We start from the raw sequence: 18,177 nt of genomic DNA, 5'->3' as shown, positions 1-18,177 counted from the left end.
ATAATTATCTGAGCACAAAAACTAATTTCAACATTGCGTCTATACGTAGCTCTCATATAGCCTAGGATAATTTTGTCTATGTATAGACATCTAATAAACTTTCACTTTTCAACCCCATTTAAACTTCATTTAGCCTAGACGGCTATGGCCATTTAGACGTGTTTTAAACGTCTAATCAACGTAAAATTGCTCAGTGGGTACATGGCCAAAAGTATGCAGACCCTTGTAAATTTGGCGGGTTCATCGATTTCAGCCACACCTATAGCTGACAGGTATATAAAATCAAGCTCACAGCCACGCAATCTGAATAGACAAACATTCGCTGTACTGAAGAGCTCTGTGACTTCCAACATGGCTCCGTCCTCGGATGCCACATTTCCAACGAGCCGGTTCGTCCAGTTTCTCCCCCGCTCAGCTGTTAAGCGCTGTTATTGTGAAGTGGAAAACGTCTAGGAGCAGCAACAGCTCAGACTGAAGCGGCCTGAAATTGACGTCCTCGCTCGCCACTGGATTCCAAAAAAACGGCCTCCCAGAAGCAGCGTCAGCACGAGAACTGTTCGTCTGGAGCTTCGTGAAATGGGGTAACCATGAGCCGCCCGCCACACACACAAGCCTAAGATCACCGTGCGCAATGCCAAGCGTTGGCTGGAGTAGTGTAAAGCTCGCCGCCATTGGAAATGTGGAAATGCGTCGTCTGGAGTGATGAGTCACGCTTCACCATCTGGCAGTCCAATGGACAAATCTGGGTTTGGCGGATGGCAGGAGAACGCTACCTGCCCGAACGCATAGTGCCAACTGTAAAGTTTGTTGGAGGAGGAATAATGGTATGTGGCTGGTTTTTCATGGTTCAGGCCCCTTAGTTCCAGTGGAGGGAAATCTTAACGCTACAGCATCCAATGACATTCTAGAGTCTAGAATGTCATTGGATGCTGTAGGGTTAAGATTTCCCATGACGAGGAGCGCCAACGATGTGCTGAGTAATGAGAGTTTTAAAATGAACAAATTAAACAGACACCTTCAAGGTGGGCAATAGGAAGGACTAGGAATGTTGCTGTGAATGTGAATGTGTAATTAATTAAATACATTTCCAAATATTTAAATTCGTGGTTCTTTGTGCTCTTTGGATTTATTGATAGTTTACTAACTGAGATGTCATGGCAACTCATGTATATTTGTGAGTTCGGGTCCCCGGGAAACACCAAATTTCTCTTTTGGGTCCCAAGCTGAAAACGTTTGGGAACCCCTGCTCTAGATGATCGTGTGCTTCCAACTTTGGGGCAACAGTTTGGGGAAGGCCCCCGGGCAGAAAGCGAGGTCCATACAGAAATGGTTTGTCTAGATCGGTGTGGAAGAACTTGCACAGAGTCCTGACCTCAACCTCATCAAACACCTTTGCGATGAACTGGAATGCAGACTGTGAGCCAGACCTGATCGCCCAACATCAGTACCCGACCTCACTCATGCTGAATGGGAGCAAAACCCAGCAGCAATGTTCCAGCATCTAGTGGAAAGCCTTCCCAGAAGAGTGGACGCTGTTGAAGCAGCAAAGGCGGGGACCAACTCCCCCATTTGATTTGCCCATGATTTTGGAATGAGCTGACAAGCAGGCGTCCACATACTTTTGGCCATGTTGTGTATGAAACAAGACAAACAGACAGTAGAAACAAAGCCTGAATTAAACCTCTTCACTTGTTCCCCAACAGGAAAATGATTACTTCCATTTTCTACCTTGTGACTGTTGAGCACGAAGTATTATATTATATAACATTATATATATATATATGTTGCACCATGTGGGTCTTGTGTCACCATGTTAGTTGCTAATGTGTTTCTGCACCAATGCCATGAAGATTAATTCCTATCCATTTATTGGACTGGGAGATTAAAGTGATTCTGATTCTTACGGAGCTGGATAGCTAGTCATCGCCATGTGAAAATGTCTGTTTGGTGATTTCATGGCTGACTCATGTACCATGAATCCTGAGGCTAAGTGTGCCAGCATGTTCCTCTGGATGGCCGGTTTTGTAGTCATCCAGTGGGCGGGCGGTCGGTTGCTTACACACAAAAACAAGCTTTGCTCTCTGCTAGCTAACAAAACACAAGGCTGATGTCCAAGACCGATCAAAAGAACCAGCAGAAGTTTCAGACAAATGTGTTTGATTCTATCCACCACAGTTGAATTCTCTCTACGGCTCTCTCTTTCTCCCCTCCCCTCTCTATCCCAGTGACAAATCTAGTTAACATTAATCACTGAGTTAAGAGTTTTAGGTGATCCGGTGCCCTTTAACACCTCTCACTGTCAGGGAGCTGAAAGCGAGCTAATTGGAGACTAAATGAGGCAGGTTTTGGCCAGGGGAGACCTGCTGGGTTTGCAAAACCGCCACGATGTGACTCAGTGCCTCTATTTACAGCAGGGAGGGAGGCAGCGCTGGCTTCCTGCTCGGAGATCGGTTGCAGCTTTTCAGGTTTCAAGGCGGCTCGGAGAACATATATCATCGCGCGGCTCCCCGCTAAGCTCGTACCCCCACCGACCAGCCAGCGGCACCATATGTTTGTCTGTTAAATCCACCACGTTTTTAATATCGGGACAGATGCACTACAACTATGAGAGGATTGGCCAGGGAGGGAGAGAGCTGATGGAGGCCTCGGTGTTAGCCCGCTGGAAAGGGCTTGGAGAGGTGGAAAAAGTATCCTACTCAAGTAGAAGTATTGCTAATTTGCTGAAATTTTGCGTCAGTAGAGGAAAAAATACTGGTGTCAAAATCTACTGAAGTAAAATTAAAAAGTAATTTATTTAAAATGTACATTGTTAATGTGATCTTTTCCATGCAATTCTAAAAGACTGAAAGGACAGAGTTCAAACTAGATTCCTTTAATTTTCTCGGCTGACTGACCGTTCTTCATGATTGTACCTCAGTCATAACATACTTAAGTGAAACTACTGATTTAAAAAAACACTCAATTACATGAAAAAGCTACTCAATCACAGTAACAAGAGTAATTGTAATTAGTTACTTGCACCCTTGCACATAGCAATACATTAGCACTGGGAACAGATTAACCATTTAACCACTTAATGAGTTAGCCTACATGCTTTGCTGGCACTTCAAAAGCCAGCAGGGTTTTATGATGCGTTCAGTAACTAAAGCATGATCAGTTTGATTCAGAGATTTCATGATTTGGCGACCATGTGGTGGTTACATGTGGTTTTATTTTAATGTGAACCATTTTAAAATGATGTGTACATATTATTCTAGGAATATCCAGGTACCATATGAGATGTGAGAGCAAAAGGGTGGGTGCAAGCTTATTAGATAGCAAATGAGATTAATGATTGTGATATAAATGTCAGTTACAATTTGGCCTGCCTCAGATCGCCAGGGGGAGGTTTCCTGTCTGTGTGGTGGCAGAGCTTCAGCCTTTGCGCAGATCCAGGAACCCAACTGAGGACATTTTTGTACCAACATAAACATTACATCCTATCGTGCTTCAACATGTTCCATAGGTCTCCTTCTGGGCTAAGAGGAGAAACATATGACAACTCAGGATCACAGCTGATTCTGCACTAGCTTGCATGCCAGTAAGGTATGCATGGTATTGTACTCAACCTTTGAATCAGAATTAAAATCACTTTAATCGCCATGTACAATAAATGTACAATTCAGTAATGAAGTTATCTCTGTGAGATAAATATTGACAGAGATGGAAAAAGTACCAAATATCCTTCTCGAATAGAAGTATTGTTGCTGAAACTTAACTTAGGTAGAGGGAAATTACTGGTGTAAAAATCTATTTAAGTAAAAGTACAAAGCTTTTAATTGGAAGTAAATATAGTAAAGTCAGATTACGCTGACTGACTGTTCACTGTGAATGGCCAACTGGCCAGTTTCTGATGCAATGTACAAAATCTGTACTCTGTAATGGATGTGATTTAAAATGTAGAAAAGTACAATAGCCTATAGTCCAGTCATAACATACTTAAGTAAAAATAAAATCACTGATTTCTAAAATACTCCAAGTACAATTACATGAAAAAGCTACTCAATAACCAGAGTAATAATTGTAATTAGTTACTTCCACCCTTGTATTGGCAAGTTGAAGAGTTGGCGGTGGATAGACTAGCCTGCCTGCTGTGTCTATTAGGTCCATGGGTGCAGTAAACAAGGCAGGTAGATTATCTCATTGCTGTTAACCTTGGCCGCCATTGAAATGAAGCTGGAATCCCTTTTAGGCTGCTAAGCAGGGTCAAATCCTGGCCAGAGAGCAACAATAGCTTGTCGATTAGATTAGTTCACCTTAGTCACCACATTACCACTGACCGTTAGACAGTCTCTCACCTTTTGATAACCCCAGATTGCTGACCTCTGACTCTTGGAGGACCGTATTAGCGTTCCTCACATGAGGTGAATTACATGCTTGAGAAATACATTGTGCTACGGTTCAGTGTGCAATGATAACGCACCACCGACTGTCTTCCCAGCTGCGAACAGAGCCATCCCGGGGAAATGTAGGGATCCTCATTAGGACTTTTACAAATTGACTATAAGTCATCATCTGACACAAGATGAACCCACATAGCTGAGTAAATGGCAAAAATACACACAGACACAGAGACAAATATACTAGATGGACAGGCTTCTTTGAGGACCTATGACTTGAAGGCTGAGTGTTACACATGAAACCTTTTTACGCAACTCAGTTGTATGCAACAGAGTTTCATCGGAGTTGCACTGTGTATCACCCCCTTCAATTAACTGAAAAGTTGCGTGCAACCTGGTTGCATCAAGTTGAAACTCTTAAAACGTTTTGCAACTACGTTAGGGTTAGCAACCAGTGAAAATGTTGATGGAATGACAGAATGTCACATGACTTTCAGATGGGCCAGTTAGTAGTACTACTGCAACCAGCTATCTAATAAAAAAAAAAAACTACATTTAAAAATTCAGTTCCAGGTAATAAGTATTTCCCGTTTACAAAGTCAACTTTGCAGTGGATGTAGCTGGCATTAGCTTGACTGCTAACTGTGGACATAGCTTATATCATGTGTATATGTTATGCCACAGCGAAGAGATTTAATATGATGAATTATTAACTTTTCAACTTGATGCCAACATAAAATAATGTTTGCTGTTGTAAAACATGACTACCCCCCCTTCAACTGTTGAAACTATTGTAGAGTCTGTTGTTACGTGTAGTTTTGACTGCATTTGAAATGCTTTGTGTAACAGTAAAGTGACAGGAACCTCATGTAACTCACCCAACCCAGATCAAGCAGCGTTTGCAAGGTGATATATCACCTCTTCACTAAAACTCTCTGTGGGATCTCTGCTCTAATTAGCTAGCTTACTCCTCTACATTGGGAAAATGTGACTTTATTATTTACAGTATGTCAATTGCAGGTCACTGTAAGCTGTACCGGAGACCTGTCAATGTTGTTGTAATTCAATAAAAGTCATAGAATACTTAATGCCCCTTTAAAAGTCCAAATGAAGAGCTCTACTCCAAAAGGCTATATACCCATTTTTGAACTAAACCCTTCTATGGAATTCATCATCATTCAATATCTCCAGTCTGTAAAATCCTGTTGCATTTAATGTTCTTTTGACCGACTCGAGACTTCTTATATGGGCATTACCATTTTTCGTCTAGTCTAGTCTTGTTTATTTATACAGCCCACAAGCATGTCTGAAAGGGCTTTACATAGCATCATATACAATATTTGTCATATACATACTACATCATATATATACATACTACATATACACATCACATACATCCTATACTATGTCATGTAGGTTACATACTTTCATATACATCACATATACAGCATATACTATTTCATATACATATATTTTGAAATGGGGGAAGATGCATGTGACATTATATTGCAATATAATACAACCAGCTACAACAAAGGGAAGAAGAGACAAAGGGAATCATTTTTATATATATTATTCTTTTGAATGATCATTTAGGACTGAGCATGAAGGATTTGTCTCCATGAAGTTTCCTTGTCCTTGGTCTGCGGACACTGCAGGGAGGTGAGGCTGGAATGCTGTGATGTGTTGGATGTTACATTGGTTCAGACGGCTGCATGAAGGCCAGGAGGGATCCAGGCAGTTGGAGGCTTGTCTGAATGAAACAAAAACTCCAAAAATATTAGTCTTTCGTGTTTTTTTTTTTCAAGGTCAGGTGACATAAATGATTCTAATTCAGAGAGACTGTCCCTTACGTCCGTCCGCATTTCGGAAAACACTAATGGATTTCCTAGAATGCAGGGGACAGGTTGCTCACATAGTACACAAATGTAATATATTGTAAATAATAACCAGAGGTGGAAGTACATTTACTTGAATACTGTACTTAAGTACAATTTTGAGGTACTTGTACTTTACTTTATACTTCTACTCCACTACATTTCAGAGGGAAAGATTGTACTTTTAACTCCACTACCTTTATTTGATAACTTAAGTTACTAGTTACTTTGCAGATTCAGATTATTAATACAAAATATAATCAACTAATAAATTGTGATGTGTTATTATAGATTACTGTAAACTACCCAGCAGTATATAAAGTAGTGGAAATCAGCCCCACCTTTTCCAGCTGCAACGTTAAAGTGATGCTTACACATTAATGCATCAATAATTATAATTCAATAATATAATATATACTGTATTATACTGAAATGGGCCATTCTGCATAATGAGTACTTTTGTTGCTTTCAGTACATTTTGATGCTAATACATTTGTACTTTTACTTAAGTAACATTTTGAATGCAGAACTTTTACTTGTAACAGAGTATTTTTATACTGTGGTATTTCTACTTTTACTTGAGTAAAAGATCTGAGTACTTCTTCCACCTCTGATAATAACAAAAGCTTTGTGTTATCCATCACAGCGTATCCACCCATAGAGTCATAATAATTACACTACCATTAAAAATGAATAAGACTCAAGACGTGGTTTTAATTTAGCATTTATATGATGATGTACTTGGATATCGTCCACAGTTTTCGTGGCACTACCTTTTCAGCACTGACGTGCCTCTCCATTTTCAGTGCAAAACACAACAAAGAACCCCCCCCACCCCACCCCACCCCACCCCACCCCACCCCCGCGGTTCCTAGCAGAGGAACAAATGTCATTCTCGGCAAAGACACTTTTTTGTCCTTCACAGCGGCAGATTTCCTCAGACTGAGAGCACTGTCCGGCGTTTTGATTGATCGTGTATTTGTGTCTATTCATAGAGGCCAGATTCATCATTCCAATTTGTCAAGTTAGTGGAGTGCTGAGTTAATTATGTGCAGGAGAGCCGGGCTAGAGGACAGCCTCCTGTTTAGGCTCATCCGAGGTTTCCCTACCTTCACCTCCTCCTCTCCAAACGAGCAGCCAAAGCTTCGCCGGGCTACCGGAGCTGCATGGCACCCTGGGTAATTAGTGTGATGAATGCTTTAGCAGAACAAATAGTGGCAGTCGGCCGTCTTTCTCGTCGTGTGGCTGGGCTGTCAGAGCTCAGGGGGCTCTGGGCTCATCAGGGTAATGGATGATTCTCCAACAGGACCATCCCTCAAACAACAGCATCACTACCGAGCGAGAAACACACACACACACACACACACTCTTACCTGCTTTTTGCTGTCTGTTGAAGTGTGAAAGTGGTGCCGCTGTAGTGTTCTTGCAGGCATAAAGGCTGGTTATGGTTGTCAGCTGTGTGTTTGGTAGGTTAGGAACAAGCAATAACAAAAGCGTTCCTGAGAGCAGGTCACAACACATTGTGTGCAGTAGACTGGAAGGATGTAATTTCTTTTTCCTTTTTTTTTTTTTTTTTACATAGGCTTGGCCACAGGAAACAGAGCCCTCTCCAAAGGAATGAAAAGCCAAATTATCATAAATATGATTTTCTGATTTTATTCATACAGCCTCACAGGATTGCATATACGAATATGCAAACATCTTGGTACTAATCCTCTGAGGGATTCTTGTAGAAAGTGTTTCCACACCCGGAGTGTGGAGCTGTCGCTGCTGAAATGATGGATCACATTATTAGATTAGAAGAGAGCAAGGACAGCCTGCAACTGGATTTGCAATTCACAGCCTCTTTTGTATATAGACCTTTTCTGCATGAAAGGGATAATTGGGCCACTGTCACTGAGTCAGAGAGCGGTTTTTAACAACGTGAGGAACCTTGCAATAAATCAGGTCATCTGTCCGAGCCACGTCATAAGACAAGGCATTAGTCAAATATGCGGGATGATCCTTTTGCATACAATGTAAAGAGGAATATATCATCATTTATTCATTGTGGTGCAAGTCCAGATATCCTCATTTTTCCAACAAATGAAGAACATATGGTGATTTTGTCTCCTGGATGAATCTGAGAGCAGAGCTGAAGACCTGGCTCTTTGTGCTGTCATTCCAGTACCAGCTAATGGCCTGTACTTACTCTCTGCCTTGACTTTTCAACCTATTGTGACAGTGAATAATACGTTGCACATAAGGCTGAATTCCCCACCATGTCATCCATGTAGCGGAAAGCTGAATAGGTTGACTGTCACAGACAGGTAATCCATAGCTGTATCAGTAAAAAAAAAAAAAAAAAAAAGTTCTGTGAATTGTTGCGATAGCATAGGCCCACAGCTAGCAGAGCGTGAGAGACAGGCGAGGTCGCGGAAAGGTTGTTTGTGGGTTCAGGAGGTGAGACTTCGGGACGCGGACACGTCAGTCCGGCCTCGAGTCCTCGGGTCAATGTGAAGACGAGTGGAAGACACATCTCTCTGTCAGCGCGCAGAGAGCCCCGCGCGGGTTCAGGCTTTTGTCGTGAAGTCCCAAGTCATTGAGTCAATAGCCAAGGAACATGACACAACCTCTCAGAGTCACTCTGCATCAAGCGGAACAGGGAATGGCATGCTTTCCATTTCACTGCACCGTGGCCCCGACAAGACCCCGGCTGCACTCTAGAAACAGGAGAGCTCTCAGCCCGGCAACACCGCAGCATGGCCCCGAACACAGACCTCGGCTTCCTCAACGCAACGGTACAAGGTTATCCACCGGCCAATCCATAACCCCGGCTATTATCCGCACTAGCTGTAGGGAGGCCTGCACTGAGACCAGGAGGGGCTCGGGGATAACCAGAGGGCTCGGATGAAAGGAAATTAGATCATGGCAGGAGCACAAGCACATTTCTATTAAAATGATGTCAGGCTTTATCTTCTCCTCTCAATGGGTTTAGACAGGAAAATAAAATGTGACCTTTCACCCTCTCTGACCCAGTTCTGATATTTTCGTTGCTGTCTAAGCATGTCTGATCCCAGGAGGTTAAAAAGGAGAGATGCCAACCATCCATCTGTGATTGAGTGTAATGCAACTCCACTGGAGAAGAGCAGAAAATGACAGTATATAACATATCACATTTTATCTTCAGTCAGATGCCTTTGATTGTATCCTAAATTATAATTATTATTATTAGATGGCCGGGCCTATTGTTTTTGCACATGTTCTTCATCGCTTTCTTTCTTTCTTTCTTTCTTTCTTTCTTTCTTTCTTCTGACAAAAACTCCCTTCCCATACACAAGACTTTGCAGAGTAGCCTGGTCTGGTCCAAAATGATGCATGCTGTAATATGGGGGCCAATCTTCCTGATGATGGCGCTATAGCAACCATCCAAAGTTTAAAACTTCAAAAAATCATTAAAAAGCCATACATGCTACAGGTGATCAATTTTCTTAGGGTGTAGGCCCATCAGTGGAATCTTTTGTTAATCGCTCAGTTTTTTTCAACAACTGTAAAACTACTTAAATCGAGCTACCTCTGCACCGTAAATTGAAATGACACCAAACCAGCTTCCAAATAATCTGCAGACTCTCAACATGAAGTTTTTAAAAACTTTATTTATTGCACACAGACATTTAACTTTTGGCCCAATATTTGCTCAATGAAAACAAATGACAACATTTTTATCACCACCTAGATGAGCTGTTTTTTTCAGAATTTTATCTGCAAAACTTGTCTGCTTCCAGACTCCTGAATCGCGTCCCGCCCACTGTTCAGATTTTGTGAGTAATGGAGTGGTAACAAAACAGCCATTCAGTCTGAATATCTAAAACTTTTCAGACAAATGTGGAATAATTTGCATATCATGCTGAAACCTATGCTATTGAACAGATTTTATTTATCTACACCAATACTGGATCTTCAAGGGTTTCTCTACTCATCGTTCACAGTAAAAAAATATATATATATATATGGAAAAATAAAGAGTTATGGCACAGAATGTCTGAGGTGGGTGTGATTTTGTGAACTGTACCAATAAAAATGTCTACGTCTCCACTCAGTGGTGGAAGAAGTACTGAGATCTTTTACTTAAGTAAAAGTAGCAATACAACAATGTAAAGATACTCCATTACAAGTAAAAGTCCTGCATTCAAACTTACTTAAGTAAAAGTACATAAGTATTGGCAGCAAAATGTACTTAGAGTATCAAAGTAAATGTACTCATTATGCAAACTGTCCCCATTTAGAGAGTTATATTTTTCATAAATGATTGGAATATTAATACTGATTTATTGACATACATGTACATGTAAGCAGCATTTTAAAGTTGGCAATGTGAAGCTAATCTTAACAATTTAGCTATACTTTTGGGTTTACATCTATAACAATGCTATTTTATAGTTATTTTATAAAGATGATCAAATGTTTTAAATATAAAATATTGATCAGAAAAGTAACTATAACTATAGCTGTGAAATAAATGTAATGGAGTAAAAAGTACAATATTTCCCTCTAAAATGTAGTGGAGTTTAAGTACAAAGTAGCATAAAATGGAAATACTCAAGTAAAGTACAAGTACCTCAAAATTGTACTTAAGTACTTTACTTGAGTAAATGTACTTAGTTACTTTCCACCACTGTCTCCACTGATAAACCAAATCTTACATCCAACTAGATTATCATTAGGACCATCATCCAGGTTTTCTGTGATAAGAAATTTTGAATTTATAGAGACTATGCAGAACATATATATGCAAATGATTGAGCAGAGAATGATGAAAAAAAACAAACAAAAAAAAAACAGTGGGTTTGTGACTTGCCAATATGGCGACAAAGGTCCTGGGTGGTGCAACCATAATGTAACACTTTATGCTGCCTGGTTTAGGTGATTCTTTAGGTAATTCTAATAATATTACTATTATTATTATTTTATGGTAAAACTGATTGTCATCCTGTAAGTCATATGGGAGCATTTCAAACAGAGTAAGGGGTAGAATGGTGTGGAGATGATTGTGATTAAATCTCTCATTTTATCTATATGCTCCATATCATCATCTAGTGGATAATACACAAGGTAAATTGTGGCTGTTGCTGGTAAGTGCTTCTACTCTACTAGACATTTTGGTAGGTAGCCATCATCTGGAGGGTCTTCTCCAACCTGAACATCCTCTGTTGCTGGTTAAATAGTGCAAGTGGCTGGTGGACTATGGAAGAGCTGGTGGATGAAAAGTTGATGTGATTATGGCATGATGAGACTTTATTGTATCAATGGTGAGAAAACCTCCTTGCACTGACGAAGAGGAGATTTGACGAACAGGAATACCATCATAGGTTTGTCATTAATAATCAGGCAGGAGAGGTCGTCATAAAAACAAAAATAGTATTTAATGTATTTACAATAAACATACAATCATGTAATCTTTTCCAAGAAATATACAGAACATAACGCTTTAAATATAAATTCATGTAATTTGAAAAAAAGAGAAAAAAATCCAAAGAAGCAATAGAGCATATCTAAAAATCTTTAGTGACGCTTTGAAAATATAGGTGATATTTTCATATTTCAATGCCCTTTTCCTTTTAAAAGGTCCCCTGCAAAGAGCCATGAAATTCATACATAGAATACCACCCACAACATAAGCAAATACATCACTGTAAACCGTCACTAACATGGTTAGCACATGGTTTCACTTTAACCAAAGGCAACATGCTGCCTAAAGGCTCAAACCAAAGGATTATCTATCTGACATGAAGAGTTTGCTTCCAAAATGACATATCCACCATTTGGAAGTGACTACTACACTCACAAAATGATTGATAGCAAAAAAGTAAAAGAAATGATAATATTTTTTACAGGATAACAGCTAACTTAAGTTCATTGTTGACAAAATGACAGTCTAGAACCTCTATTTTTTTTTTTTTTTTAGAAATATTGAATGATAAACCTCAGATAGACTTTTTTTTTTGTTTGCCCACAATGGATATATAGTGTTTTGGAAATAAACTCTTCATATGCCAATACTTCTATCGCCAAAGGTCAGCTATAAAACCCGACCTGCTGTCACCACAAGGCAAGGTCATCAAAAGAGAACAATGATAAAAAATAAGATGTAAAAAAATGTTTTATGCTCAAAAGTTCATTTTTCATCACAAGGCAAAAACATCTCAAGCACATTTTGGTGCCAAAAGAAACAGTCCTGTCGCCGCAGGTGAATACAAGGTCAAGCAAGCGCTGTCACACTTGCCAACGCATTAGACAAACCTACAACATGTTGGCTTCTTGGCGAGTGTAAATGTTACAGTGCACAGGTTGATATGGCACACCATAGACTCCCACCAATAAATTCTCAGAGTAGAGCTAAATATCCAGGCACAGGTGCAGGACTGCTATTGTTTAAGTTTGGCTAATATTCTACAGTCAACCTTATCTACAATGTCAGACTATAGCTTAACATTGGTGCCACTTATTTCAAGCAAAGTATTGTTTTCATTTGGACCAAAGCAACAAACAGCTATCAGCGTTGCCATAGATGGAAAGAGAGATTAATCTAAATTAAGACAATAACTCCACTGGTAGAAAAAAGCCTACATAATAACAATTAATACATCCTAAATAATATTGTTTTATAGACCAATATACAGCATCTTATAGGCAATACGTTTTTGGGACACTTCTATTTGTATGATATGGTAAAAGGAGCTGGAGGGATATCACAGAAAGGCTACATACAGCTGGAGGATCTGGTCTGAGCTCCAGCTTGGTGAGACGGGTTCTCAGCAGAACGTTACAGAACACTTCTATGGTGTCACTTTGGCACTTGTATGGCACTAGTATGTACAGAGGAAACTGAATCAGCACTATGACACACTGGACGTTACAGATATCAATGACAGCTCCACCTACTGGCTGGCTGTGGAGGAGGAGGCGGTGGCAAGTCACTCGCCTCCTGGTGATGTTAGTTATCACCTCCTCCCTACCAGCAACCTGAAACCTTCCTTCTCAAATGTTTGTCCATCCTAAAGTTGGTGTTGGACTGTCTCGCTGTGTGCCAATCTTCCCATCAGAGACAATCGTTTTCAGCTTGAACTTGGAAACCGATCCAAACGCTGTCCTTAATATCAGCACCAATATCCATAAACATCTCCTCCCTAATCAGCACCCTCTAACCTCCTAACCGCCAATGAATACTATTCTTCTGTTTGAAGGGTTTAAGTCTTGCTCCAGTGTTAAAAATTTCTCTTAGTTCGCAGCAGAAATCAACCCAGTCGTATCTGGTCTGGCATGGTTCTGCATTATATACTGTAGGTCCATGAAGCATTCAACTCTTTAACATTCTCTACTAACTCCTCTGTTTTTTTTCCCCATTCCATATTTTCTGGTCATTATTAATGATGTTGAAACAGCAGAAATGAATCGTTTCTGAGTCTTGGTTCACTGAGTGACAGAAATCTCTCTAAGCTGAATACATGATATGAAGAGTTTGGTTCCAAAATGAGATCTCCATAATTTGAAAAAGTGACTAAAACATGATTGGCAGTACAAAATTAAACCAAATGATGGTACTTTTTAAATGATAGTAGGTAACTGTAACTAAAGTCCTTCGTTGACTAAATGACAGCAATTTTACAGACTGCTTCCTCTAGATTAGAGATATTGAATGATCAGCTTCAGGTTATCAAACCCCCCCCAAATGGATATATACAACATTTTGGAAATGAACTCTTCACATATTGTAGTGGTAAATAGCTGGACAAAAGGAGTCCATGTTTTTGATGCAAAACATATTGAGTTCTTACAAAGTAAGCCAGGAAAAAAAGAAAATATGTAGTTTTCTCTGTATAAATAAATTATTTTAAACTGGATATGTCAGAAATCAGAATCCCATAGAATTCCTTGACAAATCAATATTTGAAAAAAAATCATCACTGTAGTATGGAGTGATTATGAATAAGCTGAGGTCAGTATTAGACCGTTATACAAATAAAAAAAGATTTTTGTCAACATCACAATGCAGTATGCATTATTAAGCATTATTTTCCACGGTCAGAAATACAATTTGGAGGCCATAACAGCTAAATGTTGATTCAACCATCACCATGACCACTGAGTCATGAACCTCAGTGTCCGTGCAAGTGACATACTGAATACTGTATTATCTTTGTTTCATTGCATGCATTACTGGCATGCTTTTAACTATAATGGCGGCAGGGTGGGATAAGTGGTTAGAGAGACTGTCCTGCAACTGAAAGGTCATAGGTCCAGTCCCTGAAACGGCTCATGTGTGTCCTGTTCAAGTGTGCTTGAGCAAGACACTGAACCCCTACCTGCTCACTCACTCTGGGTAAGAGCATCAGCTAAACACCTAAAAGGTAATGTCTTCTTTTTTTTTTAATCTGCTTTTGGAAGTTGGAGCTAATTTATAGAAATGTCCGAGGGAAAATGCTGGACATGGGAGAAAAAGAAAATAACCAGTATAGCTCTGTTATATATGAAAATCACAACTCAGAGTTTCACATATAGGCCTTGTTAAAAAGAACCTGGTTGAGAGGTGTAAACTAAAAGCTTTCTCTGGTGATGAAACAGTTCTGTGGCACAGAAACAGATAATAGGTCTCTAATTCTAGTCCAGCAATTACAGCCAAACTCCACACTATGACATAATAAAGGGATAAGCTATGCGTCGCCTCAACATCTCCCACCAAGGCCCGGTTCTACTAAAGATTTGCGCCAGTGCATTGATCGAATTGCGGGCGCAAAAATCTACTAATCATGGGTTGATCTGGGTGCACCGTTTTTTTTTTCAAGAGAGGGATTTATGGAAATTGGCAGCGGACGTGATTTATCACGAGCGGGTCTTATCACTTTGTGCACAGAATGGCCGGAGCGGGACTGTCTCTGGAACCGGCACCAAGATCAAAATGACAGTCATCTACATAGCATAACATGCGGCCATTAGACTGCATCCAATTCCAATTAGGTTTAAGTAAGTATTAAATTAATTAGGTTTCCAATTAGGTTGGTTCACCTCCTCATATCAGAACATTGCTTTTTTACCTCCGCAAAATCGCATTTCTGGTGCCCAACTGCATTCACTTTTTTGTTGTGTCACCAAAGAGCTCCTTGTGACACACTGGTAAAGCATCTCTTCTTTGCAGCAGGGAGCTCTTTGGGGTTTTCTCCTCCACCAACTCTTCTTCTGCTCTTCTTCTGCCCATAATTAAGCTGCAGCTCACAGGGGAAATTGCTGCCATCGGGCTATTGTGCGCATTGTTTGGACCTTATATTTGCGCAGTCACAACTCTAATTAATTATCTGCGCCTCCGCTCATTTGCGTGCCCTACTTTAGTAAATACCTTGCGCTGGCGGTACCAATTGCTTTTGTGCTGCACCTGGAATTGCAACATCTTAGTAGATCCGGGCCCAAATGTTCCAAAACACCCTTTAAAACAAGAACAGATCAATTACAGTGAAAGTGATTGAGAAAGAGTCTTTTTGTTCCTCTTTTGTAAAATCTTAGTGTTATGTTCACTGTCTTCAACGTCAATTGAAAAATTGAAGAGTTTGGGTCCAAAATTAGATATCTACCCTTTGAAAAAAAGTGACACTTACTCTTAGAAAAATAGACCCAATAACACAAAAAAAGGGTCTATGTGTAATTTATGGCTCAAGGGTGACCTCTACTGTTCAACAATGTCATTACAACAACAAATCAAGGCTTGGCCCCTCCTCCTCAAGCCTTCCCCGCTGCGCCTCTGATGTTCTTTCTAGAAGCTGCGTAGAGGCGTCAGCAAAAACAAAGGCTAACATTGAGCACGATAACAAAATAATGAATCAGAAAACGTGTAGGAAATTTTTCTAGCGCGGTTAGCTAACATATTCAATAAGGACGGAACTATTATTTACGAACCAATAGCCGTTGTTGCTATTGGTTAGCTAGAAGGCTAACTAGTTAAGATAGCTGCTTAGCTCGCGGAGGACTGAGTGCAAGCCAAGTCTTTTTTTTTTTTAGGGGGGGGGGGGGCTGTCACAGGCATGGGACGGTACAACACTGTGGTAGGAAGGCCTTCAAAGAACAACAACAACAGCCTCGGCCCGCTCCTGTGTTTTTGAATGCAGAAATCTCCGCAGAGTGTGCGCCATGAGCTGTTCACTTTGTTTCACTCACTGCCATTCGGGAACCTCTGCTGATATTTACTAGTCATATTATGCTTCAGTAAAGCAGAAATATTACACATTTAACCTTTAAGTTGCTGTTTAAAGTACTGTGGTTAACCGAAGTTGACAAAATGTTGGCGCTTCAACAGACTGGATCATCTAGATTTTAAAGATATTGAATGATGAACTTCAGCTAATGATCTATTTCCAAAACTACTCGTATGATTTAGAAATTAACTCTTGAATCAAAAATCGTCTACAAGTAAGGCTGAGTGAGTGAACAGATGAGTCTCTAACTGTGGCAGGGTAGCCTAGTGGTTAGAGTGACCGTCCCGTCATGGAAAGGTCACAGGTTCAATCTCTGCAACAGCCACATGTCCTGTTGGAGTGTCCACGAGCAAAACACTGAACCCCGACCTGCTTACTCATTTTAAGTCGCTCTGGATAAGCGCATCAGCTAAATGTAAAAGTAAACAGTGTTCCATCACCAGCAACGCAATTAATGTCATCTTGTGATGCATAGCCATGTTAATTGTCTTATTTATCCTTTGCTTCTGATAACTGGATCTGAGCAATGCTTCATTGAAAAATTCTAGTAGAAAATAAACTGCCTGACCAATAATAGCTAATTAATCAACACAATTTCCACGAGTTCCACACCCTGGTCTGAGAGATAAATCGAAATCTCATATGACCCTAACTTTAATTTACCTATAATTGAGTTTAATTGAAGAGGTTAATTCCAAAAATGAGATATCCGCCATTTGAAAAAGTGGCACCTACTCTTGGATATAGAGTTTTTTGGAAATGAACTCTTCAATTTCTGATGATTTTCAGTACATCTGACTTCCATTATTCTGCCTTCTTGGGTCAGTGAAAAATAAGACCCTAGTCGAGACTGAACACATTCTTTTAAACCGAGACAACACCAAAGAAACACCATCCTTCGGGTCAATTGCACATAACCGCTTCAGCTCCAGTCTCCAGTCCCAGTCCAGACTGCCACTATAAAACTGACTCCATGGTGTCGCACGTCTCACGGTCCTCCAGGTTGTATATGAACTTTGTCCTGTTGGCTGGGTTCTGGGTGATCTCCTTGCCCAGGTTGTCCAGAGTCACGTTGGAGGCGAACAGCTCAGTGGGGGTGAGGTAACCCTCGCTGTTCTTGATGTATTTCTTGTAGTTCTTCCTCAGACACTGCCATGTGGTGGTGTAGAGGACAAAAGCCGACGACTTGAGGACGATGGCGATGCTGACGTACAGATGCCTGTAGGCCACGTTGTCGTACAGCATGCAGGCGCCCTTCTCGCCGCAGACCGAGCTCCAGAACAGACAGGTGGAGTCGATGCCCATGCCGAAGATCAGAGGAGGGGGTATGAAGCCTGGGGTAGGATGGGATGGGGGACAGACAGCAGGTAGAACGGTCAAAAGAGGGTACCAGTTCGAGTTCCTTTTATATCCACACAGACAGACCGGTGAAATTTGTTTCAGCTGAGGTGCAAAATCACTTTGACATTTACAACACAGAGCAAAACTCCAGAGCAACAGTGGACATGTACACAACATATAAACAGGACAAAGTGCAACAGTGCAACACACATAATACAGTATATATACCAGTACAAATGAAGCAAGGGCTGTTTTTAATTAATTAGTTGGATTCTGTAGAAATGTAGTATTTATGTCCTGTAATGCAACAGTTGGATAACATTCATAAGAAATGGATAAGAATGCATAAGAATCACAGAA

The 18,177-nt window shown here is 40.4% G+C and overlaps 1 protein-coding gene across 1 annotated transcript in view; it reads right to left on the bottom strand.

Moving 5' to 3' along the window:
* Positions 1-17,433: 17,433 nt before the first annotated feature.
* Positions 17,434-18,177, bottom strand: part of LOC139658251 (solute carrier organic anion transporter family member 3A1-like) — a 50,924-nt gene continuing 50,180 nt past the window's right edge. Inside the window, exon 10 of the mRNA XM_071536330.1 lies at positions 17,434-17,810. Within this exon, the coding sequence (XP_071392431.1) occupies positions 17,434-17,810 (377 nt within the window). The remainder of the gene's footprint in view (positions 17,811-18,177) is intronic.

This window comes from Centroberyx affinis, unplaced genomic scaffold, assembly GCF_046629955.1.
Source record: "Centroberyx affinis isolate AG114_WGS23_722 - 3 ecotype Tasmania unplaced genomic scaffold, CSIRO-AGI_Caff_v1 ptg002857l_1, whole genome shotgun sequence".
Lineage (NCBI taxonomy): Eukaryota > Metazoa > Chordata > Actinopteri > Beryciformes > Berycidae > Centroberyx > Centroberyx affinis.
Note: the sequence above shows the minus strand (reverse complement) of the source record. Positions and strands in the feature narration are given on the sequence as shown.